We start from the raw sequence: 14,294 nt of genomic DNA on the forward strand, positions 1-14,294 counted from the left end.
GCTCCTCTCGGACTGGAAGCGCGCTCTGCTCACTCTTCGTTCAGCTGAGACTATTTTAATTGCAGGGGAAATCAGTGGTTTTGGTTGAGAGCTGGGTTTCCTGTTACAGCTTTGTGCACTAATGTGTCAAATTGGCTCATTCTCCTTAAAGCCCAAGAAAATCAGTCCACCGATTGTCTAACAGACCGAGGGTTGTGTTTGTATAATATAGTGCTGTGTGGAAACTGCGTATTTTGTGACAACACCACCACTGCTGTGTTTGTGTGTACTACACTACTATACACATCTCCATGATTTTGCCATGTTTACCTTATTTTTTACCATGATTTGGCCATTTTCTTACCACATTTCCACAGTGATTTTGACCGAGTTTCTAATGTGAAAGTTGCAATTTGCTGTAAGTGTTCGTCCTCTAATACTCTAAAGTAAAGGGTGGGCCGGGGTTGGAGTACATGTTGCACAGAAGTGGAAATGCTTCAACCGTATCTCCATTATATACATATGAGTAAGTCATTTAAAATGGAAAATGGTTGGCGTTATATCTACAGGTCTGTGATCTTATTATCACTCAAGATGGAGTGGTGGGGGCCATAAGCTGACCTTAGCAGAGATCATCGGCTCCGCAGTTCTGCGCAGGTCTGAATCGGTGGGAGTCTGCAGATCTGCGCAGACCTGTGGAAATCTGCGCAGTGAGAAGTTAAGCAAGAGCTCATTGCAATCCCACAGTGCAGCGCTGTGGCAAAGGCGGACGTTTCAGTGTTAAATCGGCGCACAGGAGCGTTTTCTCCAGAGAGAGGCGTATATACCTGCACTTGTGACCGCTGCTCCCCTGCTGGTTCATGTCGCGACACATCGCGGCTCTGACGTCACGCGGTCACCCACAGGGCCTCGACACGTGACGGCGGAAGCGGGCTGCTGTGATTGGCTGACGCGCACTTCCTGGTTTCTCCTGGGTCACGTGACCGGGGAGCTGTGGCGTTTAAAGGGTCAGGTGACTGGCGGGGCCACTGCATTGCAGCAGCGGAGCAGGAGCAGCAGCAGCGACCCAAGCGAGAGCTGCGACCCAGCGATTCAACACAACCAGCACCGACACCAAACCCACCACCACCCAGCGGCCGTGATGTGGCTCACCCTCCTCTTCATCTCCACAGGTAAGCCCCGGTCGCTCGGCCGTGTCGTGAGGAGGGAAGCTGGGCTGCGGTGTAAACAGCGGCCATTGTTGTTATTGCGACGCGAGAAATGCCCCGACGGGTCCGCCGCTGCCGTGCGGCTCTGGTCCAGTCCCGGTCCGGCTCGGTGTGCCGTCGTGGCCTCGTTTCTGACGGCGTCCAGAGTCCAGCTGCGAACTTTATCCGCCTCTGAAGCGGCCCGGAGCTGCGGGACCCGTTTGATTGAACCGGTTTAAACGTCACCGGCCGCTCCTGACCGGCTCTGTCGGGAAATGCGCCTCGGCTCTTCCATCGACATGCGGGTTGAGGTCGTGTGTCAATAATGTATTAATTCTGACTTGTTCTTGAGGTGTAACAGCCGAACCGTGAGTGCCCGTCTGTCGGCCCCTGAAAGCCACCTTAACCTTCACTGGGGACAGGTGGAGACATGAGGAGGACAGTGCCCGAGTGAATGTGTGACACTGCAGTCTGTCTCAATTCAGTTCCTCCAAAGCATCCTCTCCTCTGTTCCCACATCCCTGGAGCTGCATTCCACTCCTGCTCTCCCAGTGGGAAGGATAATTCAGGGATCTGGGAGGAGTTTCCATTCTGGTTGTAGGGTCACACATCTGTGTTTCTCCCTCTGGTGAAGCTCCCAGTCACAAGGCTGCCTGAGTCACAGCAGCTCAGTGCTCCCTGCCCCGAGTTTGCCTTTTCTCCCTCTTGTGCTCCTCTCTGTCAGCCTCCTGACCTCGCGTCCTCTGGCTCATCCTGTTGAGATGGTGTCCTGTGTGAGGACGATTGTTGGGGCTGGCGACTGGTGGTGTTGCCTGGAGGTCCGGTTGCCCAGAAGAGCAGTGAGCCGAGCTTGGGGTGTCCGTTTGCCCCACGCTGGTCTGGCAGCCTGTTCTTTTGAATCTTGCCAGCACTGTAACGCCACCCCCCCCCACCTGCACACTTGGACTAGAGCAGAGACTGACAACAGAGTTGGCCTCCGCAACCATTCAAAAACAAACATGAACTTTGCAACCTCTATAATGTTGCCCATCCAATGATGCCAGTAACTGCCTTTTTAATGTCTGTTTACAGCCGTCTTCTGAAAGTCAGTAGTTAGTAGTGGTATTCAAAGTAACTAGAAATGTATTGCATGTTGTAAAATGTTATGTCTGAGACCCGGAGGCTGTGCAGGTGGGTGTATAAAAAGAAAACGTACACAAGAATAGTAGATTGTTTATTAATGGCTGGCATATGGAAGTCTGTGCAGTGCCTCTTGGGCTTCGGTGCTAATTCTGTGTTTTGTAGTCTGGGGTGGAACAGATACTGGTCTAAGTGCGACTTTCTGTTATTGTCCCTCCAAAAAAACAGCAATGCACAGGTCTCCTGAAAGTGCTGCAGACAAAGGCTTACTTCCCTTTTCCACGAGCCCTCCTGTCAGCTGATAATGTATTGTGTGTGGTGAGGGGGGGTTATTGGTTCTCGTTCTGTTTTCTGGAATGAGGTACAGGGTTGGAGGGGTGCATGTGGCTGCTCTGTCCCAGTCTTGAGTGCCTCAGTGCTGCTGTTACAGGTTCATTTACCACACACAACCCCACCACCACCTCCTCCGATGCCCCCTGCCAGCTCCTGTGTAAGTGCGTGTCCGTGTGGTCTGGAGCTTCTGGCCGCCAGCCCACCGTGAGGTCTGTGCTCCTGGCAGAGAGCAGCGCACAGCAGGGTGGCAGTGGGGGGTTTCGAGTGCAGCTGCAGTAGAGTCCAGGGGGGAGACAATAGGAGGTGATGTCATCTCTTGAGGGTTCTTGTGACTGCTCTGGACTGGAAGAAACGCTGAACTGATTGCCAAAAAAATATCTCCATTTTTAGAAGTTTGGGCAATACATGATGTATATCTCAATATTTCTTGTTTTTATCCAATCAAGCCACAAAATAAGACCAAAGACATTCAAACTAACAAGTATTTTGTTAATCCTTCAATAAGCAAAACTAACAAATACTACATGCAGGCTGTCATGGTAAATATATTACAGGGCAAGTGTTGTGTGATTACGATTACGTGTGTTATGTTATGGGATATATACACACACACACATGCATATATATATATATATATATATATACATAAGTTTAAAAATAGCTGGCGTTACAATAGTTTTAATCTTAAATGTGGGGTGCCTTATCCCAGGGATTTGATATAGAACAATTATCCGGTCAAGGAAGGAACGACAGCAGCTCCTGTCTAAAAACAATCCATATTCACTGATGTCTCAAAAATGATTTATTAGAGAAAAAGTGAACATCATGATGCTTACGCGTTTCGACTTGCCTTCCTCAGAGCACATATATACACAGTATGATTTACTGTCACATAACAAAAATAACACAAGTAATCGTAATCACGCAACACATGCGCTGTAAAATGGTATTGATTCAGGTAGATTTACCACAGCCGGGTTTATAGTGACGCATTAACATCTGCTAGACAGGGACATTTCTTTCTGACTGTCGCGTCTTGATTCTACAGCACGTTGTTAATACAAAATAGTTATAATAATAGTAATAATACAACTGTTGAACCACTTCACCATCTTAATAAGAAAATTATACTTTCTGCATGCGTTTGCATTGCTTTCCAATTCATTAAAATGCAAACAAACTTTTATTAATTTTGTACAAATGATAATTTAAATTAGCGGGGGTGGCGGGTGCTTGCAGATCGAGTTTGGCTCAGCGACGAGAGTGGGGCGCAACGTGTGAGCTTGTGCATTAAAGTGTCTCTTGGTTATGTTGGTTATTCTGTGTCACTTCACTCTCCTCATGTCCGTCTGTGTTTCTGATGCTCATTTCTTGCCGCATCCGACACGTGTGGAAGAACCGGGAAGAACGCAAAGCTTCCTAATGATGAAAAATACTGCCTTAAAGATTGCAATTTGCCACTCCACGATATAAACGATATAGCATAATATGAAACTATAGATGTTTTTTTTCTATTGTCATATCGAACAGTCCTACCAGAAGCCCAATTTCCATTTGTGTCCGATGTTGTATAACTGCCACATTAACTGAGCTGCCCATTTTACTTTGTAAATGCGCCTTTATAAAATTATATTTCCCCACCAGCTTGCAATAAGTAAAAAGCTCAGATTGGCTAAGCGCTCAGTTCAGGGGCTCTTTCTCCGCTCCATAGAGAACCCTGTCCCAGTTTATCTTGCAAATGCAGCTGACCTGAGGCAATGAGAATCCCCGGCCCGGAGGCCTGGCTCTCGCGCCCCGCTCTCCGGCCCTCTGTACTGCATGCATGTGCGCTGCTGGTGCCGGGAGCTGCCCGGGTTCAGTGAACCGGAGCCCGGTTTCTGTCTGCGCAGTCGAAGCTGTTAGCTCAAGGCAACAGAAGATCTCAATTTTTTGACTGTGTCCTGTTCCTGTGAGAGTCAATGTGTCAGGAATGGGGAAGTGAGATTCATTCTCCCTGCAGGTGCAGCTGAGAGATTAATCTTATCTGTGTTTGTATATATAAATATGAATGCGACTCTCAACTTCCTTTCATGTATAGACAGTGTTGACACTTCTTGTTTTGCCGTTTGCGGGAGTTCCCTGTCTACAGTGTTTGAGCCCCAGTGCAGGTGTGCTCCTCGATGGTGACCGGCTGCGCTGATTCTCTCCGCATGAGCTCCTGGCTGCACGTTTTACATAAATAGATCACCCGCACACTGATCCTGCACGCAGCTGACTGCCGCAGAGCTCTCCAGCCCAGGCCAGGTGTGCAAGAGTGGCCGTAGATGTGCTCAAGTTGCCGCCTGTTGCTGCTGCAAGTGTGACCTTTGCGATTTGGGTGATCCCTCTGGGACGCCACACGCTGTGCTGGGCCTCAGTAGTGGGATGCTGCAGCACCGCAACCTTGTCCTGCCTGGAGTTACACAAGAAGTGCGCTGTGCTCACCTGTGTCACGCTCAAGTGAAAAACAAAACATCGGTGCTGAATCAGTTAATCTGTATCTCAGCTGGTTTTTGCACCTGTGTTTAAGACATTCCTCCGTCTCCCCATAGAAAAATACACCAGGAAGTCTGGGGAATTCTAGTCCAAGGCAGAACAGCCAGTGAGTTGTGGTTCTTTAGCGTCAAGCACCGTGGTGATGCACTGCTCAGAAAGTGAAAATGCCTCTGACGGGCAGGAGGGGGGGTGCTGTGTGTCTGGTGAGCACGGTGACCGGCAGGGCAGAGCGGCCCCCTGACTCCCTGACCCCCGGCCTGATGGGCGGAAATCTTGGCTGAGGTTTGTGCTGAGCCGGGAGATAGAGGGCGGCTTTCACTTCTGCTCTGTCAGCCCTCTCTTCCTCCTTGGGGCTCTAGGCTGGGTTTGGGTACAGGGTTTGTGGAACTTGGCCCAGTTTCACTATGTGTTTTTGTCAATTTTAAAATCTATATAAGCAGCAATGACATTTAGTCTTGTATGGGTGACTTACAAGTCATCACTCTTATGCCATTTAGCGTAACTACAGCCTGAGGATGGTGTCTGCCATTTCAAAGGCATTGGTCCCGACTAGGTAGATGTTCTCCTCAGAGGTCCGGTAGTGCGGTGCTCTGTTACTCTGCCCTGTGGCTGGCTGAGGGTGGAAGTGAGATCTGCTCCCTGGTCTGGCGCAATCCGGCCCATTCTTGTGGCTCACATCCAGGGACTTTCTGTGGCTTGAGAGGGTATTTGTGGGGGGCCTGAATATTTTAATTTTTATTTTCACTTCTGCTTCTCAGTTTTAGAAAGTGTTGTTGCTGCACATTTATATACAGGAGAATATCTGTCTCTATAGATAGATTTATATACGCACGTCACTTTTAAAACCTGCAGCTCTCTGGACACAGCCTGCCTGTGACCCTGCCCTCGGTCCGCCAGCTGTCGAGTCTCTTAACTGCTCCAGTGAACCCCCTTCCCCAGCCCCCTTGCAGCCAGAGTGGCTATCCCTGTCAGGTATTTGTGCCGAGTGCAGTGCAGTTTGTATCGTCCTGTGGGATGTCCTGATGGGACCCGTGCTGTATGAAATAAAGATCGATAATTTGGGTTATTAGCCCAGCTGTTTGAAGCAGTTGAAGTGGAGGCAGGTCTGACTCAGCGCTGCCTCTGACTCATTCCAGCCCTGACTCACAGGGTTAAATCAGCTCGTGATCCAGGCTTGCTAACTGGGAGTGTCCTGCACTTCAGATATGTTTTGTTTTCTGTTGTAACTAGCCTCGTGATGAGAAATGAGAATCTGGAAACTCCAGTCAATGCCTGGCTGGCTTCTCACTCCATATACGCTTCAGATGCATGACCTCCTGTTTCCGCAGTCTGATCCACAGTGGCAGCAGTGTCCCGGCAGTGTCTCGTGATCGCCAGCTGAGCCTCTCGTCCTATTCTAGGAGAACTAGACTGGTGTTTCATGCACTCATTAAAAAAATAATAAACTTATCCCCAGCTATTAATACCAATTGATAATGTTATCTTTCAAAATCAGTTGCATACAAATATAATTGAAAGGCCAGTTTATACGTTTCTGCTGAATGTGATTTAACTGATGCTGTGACGGACGCCGCACCTGTACCGCATAACTCGGATTGGTGTAACAGCTCTGTTGTCATCTATAGCTCTTGCAACATCCGTAGGAAAGATTGCGGAATAGGTTTCTACAAGTTTCCAACAGATTGCTTCGGAGGCTCGGGACCCACTTTTGTAGATGGCTGCGGACAGAGCGATCGGGACTCTAGTGGCTGATGGTTCTTGCACAGATGAAGTGTAAAGCAGCGTGTGCGACTCTGTGTAGGTTTACTTGGCTTGCAAACGCGAAATCCCATTCAGCAGCGTTCCCATAATCCTCTCCTGCAGCCCTCTTTATTTGATAGGGTTTTCTTTCTGTTCCCTCTGCTGGGTGTGTGGACCGTGTGGGGGGGCGGTGCCAGGGCTGAGATGACTGGACTGTTTGTTTTTATTCATTCAGCCATCTTCTGCTTCAGTTTCTAACCTACCCTCGCCACTCGCAGAGAGGAAATGAGAAACCCCCTTGTTTCTCTAGGTGCTGTCAGTGTCTTCCGATTTCAGTCTTTATCCATGCTGACCTCTCTCCTCTCCCCCGCCCAGCTGCAGCCACCCCTCTCCTGGGGCAGGAGCAGTGTGTGAAGGGCCCCCCGTACTGGTGCCAGAATGTGAAGACGGCCTCCGCCTGTGGAGCAGTGTCCCACTGCCAGCAGAACGTGTGGAACAAACCCACCGCGGTGAGTCTGTCCCTTCATCCTCACACTGCTGTGATCCTGTCTCTATCTCACACATCTGATTTAAACAACTATACACACTTTCAATTAAACCCCCATATCCTCTTTCCCTGCAGAAATCCGTGCCCTGTGATCTGTGCAAGGAGGTCCTGACCGTGGTGGGCAACCTGCTGAAGGACAATGCAACTCAGGTGGGTGTAGCCTGTGACTGTCTCCCTGTCTGCACGCACACACCAGTGCCACTGCACCGTTATGAGCCCACACTAGGACTGTCTTGTCTCCTTGGGTGACGCACCCAGGGACTGCGTAACCCAGCACCCAGAGCAGTGTCAAAATATCCTCATCTTCCCTTTTCTGAAATGTCGCCATACTGTAAGCATTCCCCCCAACCCCACCCTGGCACTGATGACTGCCGGGGAATGTGCATCAGATCACCTGGACTGAGATCAGAACCGGTTGGTGGTTTGTGTCTAGTGGTAATGTGTTAACTTGTCTCCACCTGTAGGCCGAGATCCTGGACTACCTGGAGAAAGCCTGTCAGCTGATCCCGGACTCCGGCCTGTCCTCAGAGTGCAAGGAAATGGTGGACAACTACTACCCCATCCTCATCGGCATCATCACGGGGGAGCTGGTGAGTGGGGCGTGTGTGTGGTGCAGTCTCTGTTCTCAGGGGATCATGTAAAAACCCTCCTCAGTCGCTCCAGTAGACTGGTCTTGAGGTGTGTGTGGCTTGTTTACAGAGCTGTGTTGAAACGGTGATTTCTCCAGGCCGCTCATGGGTTGCACCACTGCTAGCAATCTCTCCTGCAGCGCTGATTGCGCACAATGCCAATATTTCACAAGGCGCACTGCCACATCAAAAACAAGATAAAAATATGTCCGCTGTACTGAAGTGGAATAAGACGTGCTGCACTCTCCATGGCACCGCGCCCTCTTCTCCCCAGGGTATGGCGCCGTCCCCCGGGCCCCTCCGCACACGGCTGCGATGGGCCGATCACGCCACTTACTGCTCCCTAAAGACTGCACCGCCAGGCCAGGTTTATCTTTGTAGTGCAGCCAAGTCCCTTGAATGCAAACCGTCTGGCTGAGCCCTTTATCTGGAGAGAGTGGGGGGGTGGTAGTACAAGGCCGGTCTATCTGCACTAATGCAGGAAGTACACACTGAGTTAGCTCTAATTCGGGCTTGTTTGTGCCGTGAAAGGGCTGCATTGACGGGCTGCTGGGGGAGCAGTGCATCAGAGGGTCCTGGACTCTGTACTTGGGGATAAATACTTCTCTGCTTTATTGGATTTAGTTCTGGTTCAAAGCAGCCGAAGCGCCGTGCAGAGGAGCGACTAAAGCCTCTTTATTCAGACTGACCCAGTGTGGATTAATGGATTAATCATTTATAATAAACTGACGGAGGAATGTCACCGCAGCGACTCGTATTGATCCCAGTGAGAGGCCAAACGCAGCGATCTCAATCTCGTCTGAATGTGTGTGCGATGAAAATCTGGGGGGCTGAACAGGGCAGAACCGCAGTCCCCGTTTCCTCGTCGCTGAAGTATGTGTGTTAATCCCAGTCTGTGTTCAGAGGGGTCTCCTGTTTCTCCGCGATGACGCAGTAGCGGTTCTGTCGGTGTAACCGGTCCTCTCCGTGTCCCAGGACGACCCGGCTGTGGCCTGCAGTGCTCTGGGCCTGTGCCGCTCGCTGCAGAAGGAGATGGCCCAGGCTGAGATCCTGTCCAATGAGATCCCGCAGCTGGACCTGTCCCAGAAGTTGCCGCCCTTCATCGCCAATGTGCCCCTGCTGCTGTACCCCCAGAACGCCCCCAAAGAAGCTCCGGTGAGTCCTGCCGCACTGTGCCGCCGTCCCTGGCCTGTGATCCTCTCCCGTGGGGGTGTTTTGTCCTAATCGCCTGTGTCCCCTGCTCTGTCCACAGAAGAACGATGACGTGTGTCAGGACTGCGAGAAGTTCGTGAAGGACGCCCAGGACCAGGCCAAGTCCAACTCCTCCTACCTGGGCGAGCTGATCAAGCGCATTGAGTCCCAGTGCGACCTGCTGGGGCCCGGCCTCGCCGACCTGGTGAGGGGCAGAGGAAGCGGGAACGAGGAGGGGGCAGGGGTTGAGGTTTGAGCCGGGAGCAGTCGGATCACTAGGACAGTGGTTCCCAGCCCTGTCCCAGAGGAGTCCCTACCCTGTTGGGTTTTGTTCCAACTGAGCTCTCAATGACTTGAATTGAACTAATTTCCTAAATCAGAGCCTTATTGTTAACAGTAGGGGTTTTCAGTTAAGTATACCGTTGTGTAAGGGATTTCTTATTAAGGAACTAACTATGTCACAATTTTAGTCTAATGTCATCAGATTACTTCAGTTAAGTAATTGAGAGCTCAGGGCAGGGGCTCCTCCAGGACCAGGCAAAGAGATGACTTGTGCCGACTGCCCTCGGTGTCCTGGGACAGGGAGATACCATTACTGGGGGGGTGTCTGTGTGTGGCCCTGCTGCGGGCTGACTCCTGTGTCTCTGTTACAGTGCAGGCAGTACGTGTCGCAGTATGCGCCCCTGGTCTTCCAGCAGCTCATGTCCATGGTAAGTGAATGGGCTGGGGGGTGGTCGGGGGGGGTACAAGAACACATTCCCTGGAAAGTGTTTCCTCGTCCTTCAAGCCTTTCAGTTTCAGAAGAGCACAGCTGAGCAGGGGCCCGGGGGTGGGTCCTGGGTGCAGGACCGTCAGTCTCCTGTGAGTGGGGTGGGGGGGCTGTCTGTCAGCTGGGGTCCCGTGCAGGCCGGTCTGTGCTCGGCCCCAGTGGAGCGCCAAGACTTCTGCGTTTCATTCACTTTCTTTTCCTTCACTTTTCTTGCTAAATCAGCAGTGGTTTAAGTGACTCCATTGTAAACTGGCCTCCAGGTTTTAAAGCTAGTTATTATATCGCCTCTATACAAGAATGGTGGAAACTGATCTGCGTTTTCGTTGTGAAACTGCCGATCTGTTCGAGGGGCGGTTGTGGTTTGACCTCAGTCTCTCTGTCCAGCCTCTCTCTCTCCACTCTCTTAATCGCTTGTTCTGTTTTGTTTTTCCTCCTGATTTCCTCTTCCCTCCTGTCCCCGTGCCGTCTGCAGGAGCAGGTAGGTGCCGCTGTCTTGCTCGCTGTAGTCTGTCGGTTGCTGTGCCGTAGAGCTCTGCCTGTAGACCAGGAGCCGCTCGAGCCCTGTGGCCCGGTCCCGGGTGCAAGATCTCTTAGGGGAGTGAGAGAGGGACGGCCCAGAACAGCTGACCCGGCCAAAATAAGCCCTTCGGGGGCTCAGTTCGGGTTTCCGGTTCAGCTCGGCTAGAATGGAAACCTGCAGGCCCCTGGGCACTCCTCCGGGGCCCGCGCTCATCCCCAGATACCCTGCCTCCCCTGAGAGTCTTGTATCTGGTTCTGGGCCCCCGGCGTAGAGATATGCTGTCTGTAGAGCGGAGTGCATGGGCCCGGACTGGCTGGGGGGGGTGGGGGGTGCTCTGGATGTTCAGTATTATGGGCTGTTGGTCCTCTGCATGGCTGAGGGCCTCTCTCCCCTCCCACACTGCCTGGAGTACTGGGAGCCCCTGGGGTGGGACCGGGAGCCCGCGGGCCCGGTGCGAGGCATGCCTGTGCTCTTGGACCTGCGTTTTCACTGTTATTTCATTACACAGGAGATCTGTGTTCAATTGTCCCCGTTTTAACTCTTTTGGACTCTTTCCTGCTTGCATGTGCATTTTAATTTAGATCTAATTGGATAATCCCTAGAGGTTGATGTATTTTAGAAACAAACGCCACTTCATCTCTGCCAGGAATAGGTTCTGTCATGTCACGCAGATGCCACCAGTACTTACCCAGTTAAGTCCTAAATCTCCGGCCTTGCCTAAACGCGAAGCAAGACCTTGATCAGGCCAGACATCGAGGCACGGAGACCCCTTGTGTGTTGCTGGGGGACGGAGCCCAAGGTCCTGGGGGCTCAGACCCGAGAGACGGTCACTCTCCCCGACTCTGTCCTCTCTGGGCCTTCAGCACCGCGGGCCTGTGCTGCTTTGCCGGGTCTGCTGGGTACGTCCAGCTCCCCGGCTCGGCCCTGCAGACCCCCGGGCCCCGTGCCTAGTGTCTGCCGAATCCTGACCGGCTGAGTGTAGTGTGTGTTAGGAGCAGCGTTTCGGATGCTAATGCCTCTCTATCCCCCTTGCAGAAGCCAGAAGACATCTGCTCCCGGGCCGGGTTCTGCGGGGGCAGCAAATCCCTTCCCATGGAGACCCTGGTGGCCGCCAAACTCTTCCCAGCGATCAAAGTCATGCCGGCCGTCGAGTTGAAGCCCGCCAAGGTACCGGCACTGTGCCGCCGACCTACCGTACCTCGGTCACGAGTGTCCGTTTCCTTCAGCCTTCTCACCGCGGCGTCTCGTCTCTCCCACAGAAGCTGGTTCGAGTGCAGAACTCCCCCCAGTGCGCCGTGTGCGAGTTCATCATGAAGGAGATCGAGAACATCCTGCAGGGGGAGAAATCCGAGGTACGCGCCCTCTGACGCACCCCCAGCTGCCGGGAGGCAGTCTAATCTGTGCCCGTGCTTGTGAACCGCGCCGTCCGCGCTGTGCCGCTCGCTGTAACTCCGCTCCCTTGGTTCCGCAGAAGGAGGTGGTGCAGGCGGTGGAGAAGGTGTGCTCGGTGCTGCCGGCCTCCCTGGCGGCGCAGTGCCGGGACCTGATCGACGTGTACGGCCAGGCGGTGATCGAGCTGCTGGTGCAGGAGGCCGACCCCAAGACCGTGTGCACCCTGCTGGGGCTGTGCAAGGACGCCAGCCGCCTCTACATCCGTGAGTACCCCGGTCCCGGCCTTTAACCGGCGGCGTCGTCTCGTCCGAATCCGTGCGCCGGTGCTCCGTCCCCCCAACTCACTGCTCCCTCTACTCCTCCGCAGCCGAGATGGACCGGGCCCAGTTCCAGGCCGGCGGGTTCTGTGAGGTGTGCAAGCTGGCGGTGCAGTACATCGACGGCATGCTGGAGCAGAACGCCACGGAGGCGGAGATCGAGGACGCGGTGCGGAAGGTGTGCAGCTTCCTGCCCGAGGGCGTGCGCGAGCAGGTGAGTGGGGGGGCGCCCGGCTCGGTGTGAGGGCTCTCTGTCCGTCTCCGGTCTAACGCTCCCTCCCTCCCCCCGCAGTGTGACCAGCTGGTGCAGCAGTACGAGCCCACTCTGGTCCAGCTGCTCCTCCAGATGCTGGACCCCGATTTTGTGTGCACGGTGAGTAACCCCCCCCCCCACCCCCGTGTCTGACTGTTGGAAACACAAGTGTGTGGATGACTTCTGTGAGCGGGGGTTCAAGTCCATCTCTCTCTGTAGAAAGTGGGCGCCTGCCCCGGGGCCCTGAAGCGGCTGCTGGGAGGAGAGCAGTGCAGCTGGGGCCCGGCCTACTGGTGCAAGAACATGGACACCGCGGCCCGCTGCAGTGTGAGTCACCCGTCCCCCGCCTCTGTCCCCGCGCCTCTGTCTGAACCCCCCGAGAGTGTCTGTGTCTCTGACCGCTGTCCCTTCTCCCCCCAGGCCGTGGAGCACTGCAGACGCCACGTGTGGAACTAAGCGTCGGCGGGGGGAGGAGGCGGGAGAGAACAGCACAATCAACCTGGGGAGAAAAATTTAAGAAAATAACGTAGAGCTGCTTTGTAATTTTTAAATTTGGTCTATTTTTTATTTAATTTTCTGAAGATCTGAAATGACAGCATTGGGAGAAACGTCTTTCCCTCTCTGATGAGCGGGTGTCTTTTGGGGGGGGAGCGGCCGGGGCTGCGCTGGTGAACGCACTGGATCTGTAGGCTGAGCAAGGGGGGTCGGCGGCTTTTTCTCTTTTAGTTTGTTTTAATCTGACTGGAGATGGTGAGGGTTTGCAGAGACTGTCCCAGTTGTCAGAGGCACTGTAGTGGGGGGGGGGGCAATGCTGAATTTATTTAATCTTTTCTCACTGGATTATAATGTCGCTGGGTCCAGTGTGATGCATGATCCCGTGAGAGGGGGAGGGCGCCGGTGCTGTGCTGCTCTGCCGGTCTGTGGAGACCCCTGCCGCTCCCGGCCGGCTGAGACCCCCCCCCCCCCATCACTGAGTGGAGGGGCGGTGGGACCCAGAAGGCTGTGCAGCACCGGACCCCCCCCTCGCTGGGTAACAGTCACTGCTCTGGGTAAAGATGCACCTGGTCTTCAGTCTAAACGGTTGGGCATTCCCGCCAGACCCCCGCACCCCCGCACTGCTGCCAGGGCTCGGTCCCGGCAGGCCGCCTGGGGGCGGCAGCTTGAAGCCTAGTGATCCGAAAATGAGCTTAATATGCATTTTGTAGAATCGGCGCAAGTTTTATAATTAAAATGTGTTGTCTTAGCTGTGACTGTTTGTTTTTTGAGCTGCACTGAATCAGTTTGTCCTTGGCATGGGGGGGTGGCATGGCCACAGCGCCCCCGCCGCCCCGTCGCTGTTCATCATTAATACACGCCAACGCTGCCGCAGCAGGCGCCCTGTCAGCCGTTCTACTGTGCCAGGCTGTGGCAACGCCATCCACCTGGATTTAACAAAATACCAATAAAGAGTCTAAACCCGCCTCTGTGTCTTTCTCCTTCCATCTTGTGCCCTCGGTCCGAGCTGTGCTGGGTGGGGGGTGACTGGCAGCCGTGGTCTTCACACGGTTTATAGAAGCGCTGCCTGCGGGGGGCGCTGGTGCTTGACACGGCAGTGACGGGGGCGAGCACGCAGGCGCAGAAGCGGGTTTAATCGGACTGAAAGACGACCCCCCCCCCCGAGGAGCAGGAACTTCATTCACAACGGAAATGATGTCGCAGGGCGCGGCGGAGGGGGTGCGCAGTGGCGTTCTGCGCAGCTCGGGTCGGGCCTCCGCTGCGGGGGAGACGGGCGTGTTGTCATCGGCGAGCGGAGGGGCAGGAGTTC

General features: G+C 53.6%; 1 protein-coding gene across 1 annotated transcript; it reads left to right on the top strand.

Moving 5' to 3' along the window:
* Positions 1 to 764: 764 nt before the first annotated feature.
* On the top strand, positions 765 to 13,949 carry psap (prosaposin). The gene is made up of 14 exons (XM_066693038.1): positions 765 to 1,151; positions 7,248 to 7,381; positions 7,495 to 7,569; positions 7,884 to 8,009; positions 9,024 to 9,203; positions 9,301 to 9,444; positions 9,893 to 9,949; positions 11,564 to 11,695; positions 11,788 to 11,880; positions 12,000 to 12,183; positions 12,288 to 12,451; positions 12,530 to 12,610; positions 12,710 to 12,817; positions 12,911 to 13,949. Exons 1-14 carry the CDS (start codon positions 1,121 to 1,123, stop codon positions 12,944 to 12,946), a joined length of 1,545 nt encoding a protein of 514 aa, XP_066549135.1. The 5' UTR covers positions 765 to 1,120; the 3' UTR covers positions 12,947 to 13,949.
* Positions 13,950 to 14,294: the final 345 nt, after the last annotated feature.

Source organism: Amia ocellicauda, chromosome 20, assembly GCF_036373705.1.
Source record: "Amia ocellicauda isolate fAmiCal2 chromosome 20, fAmiCal2.hap1, whole genome shotgun sequence".
Classification (NCBI taxonomy): domain Eukaryota; kingdom Metazoa; phylum Chordata; class Actinopteri; order Amiiformes; family Amiidae; genus Amia; species Amia ocellicauda.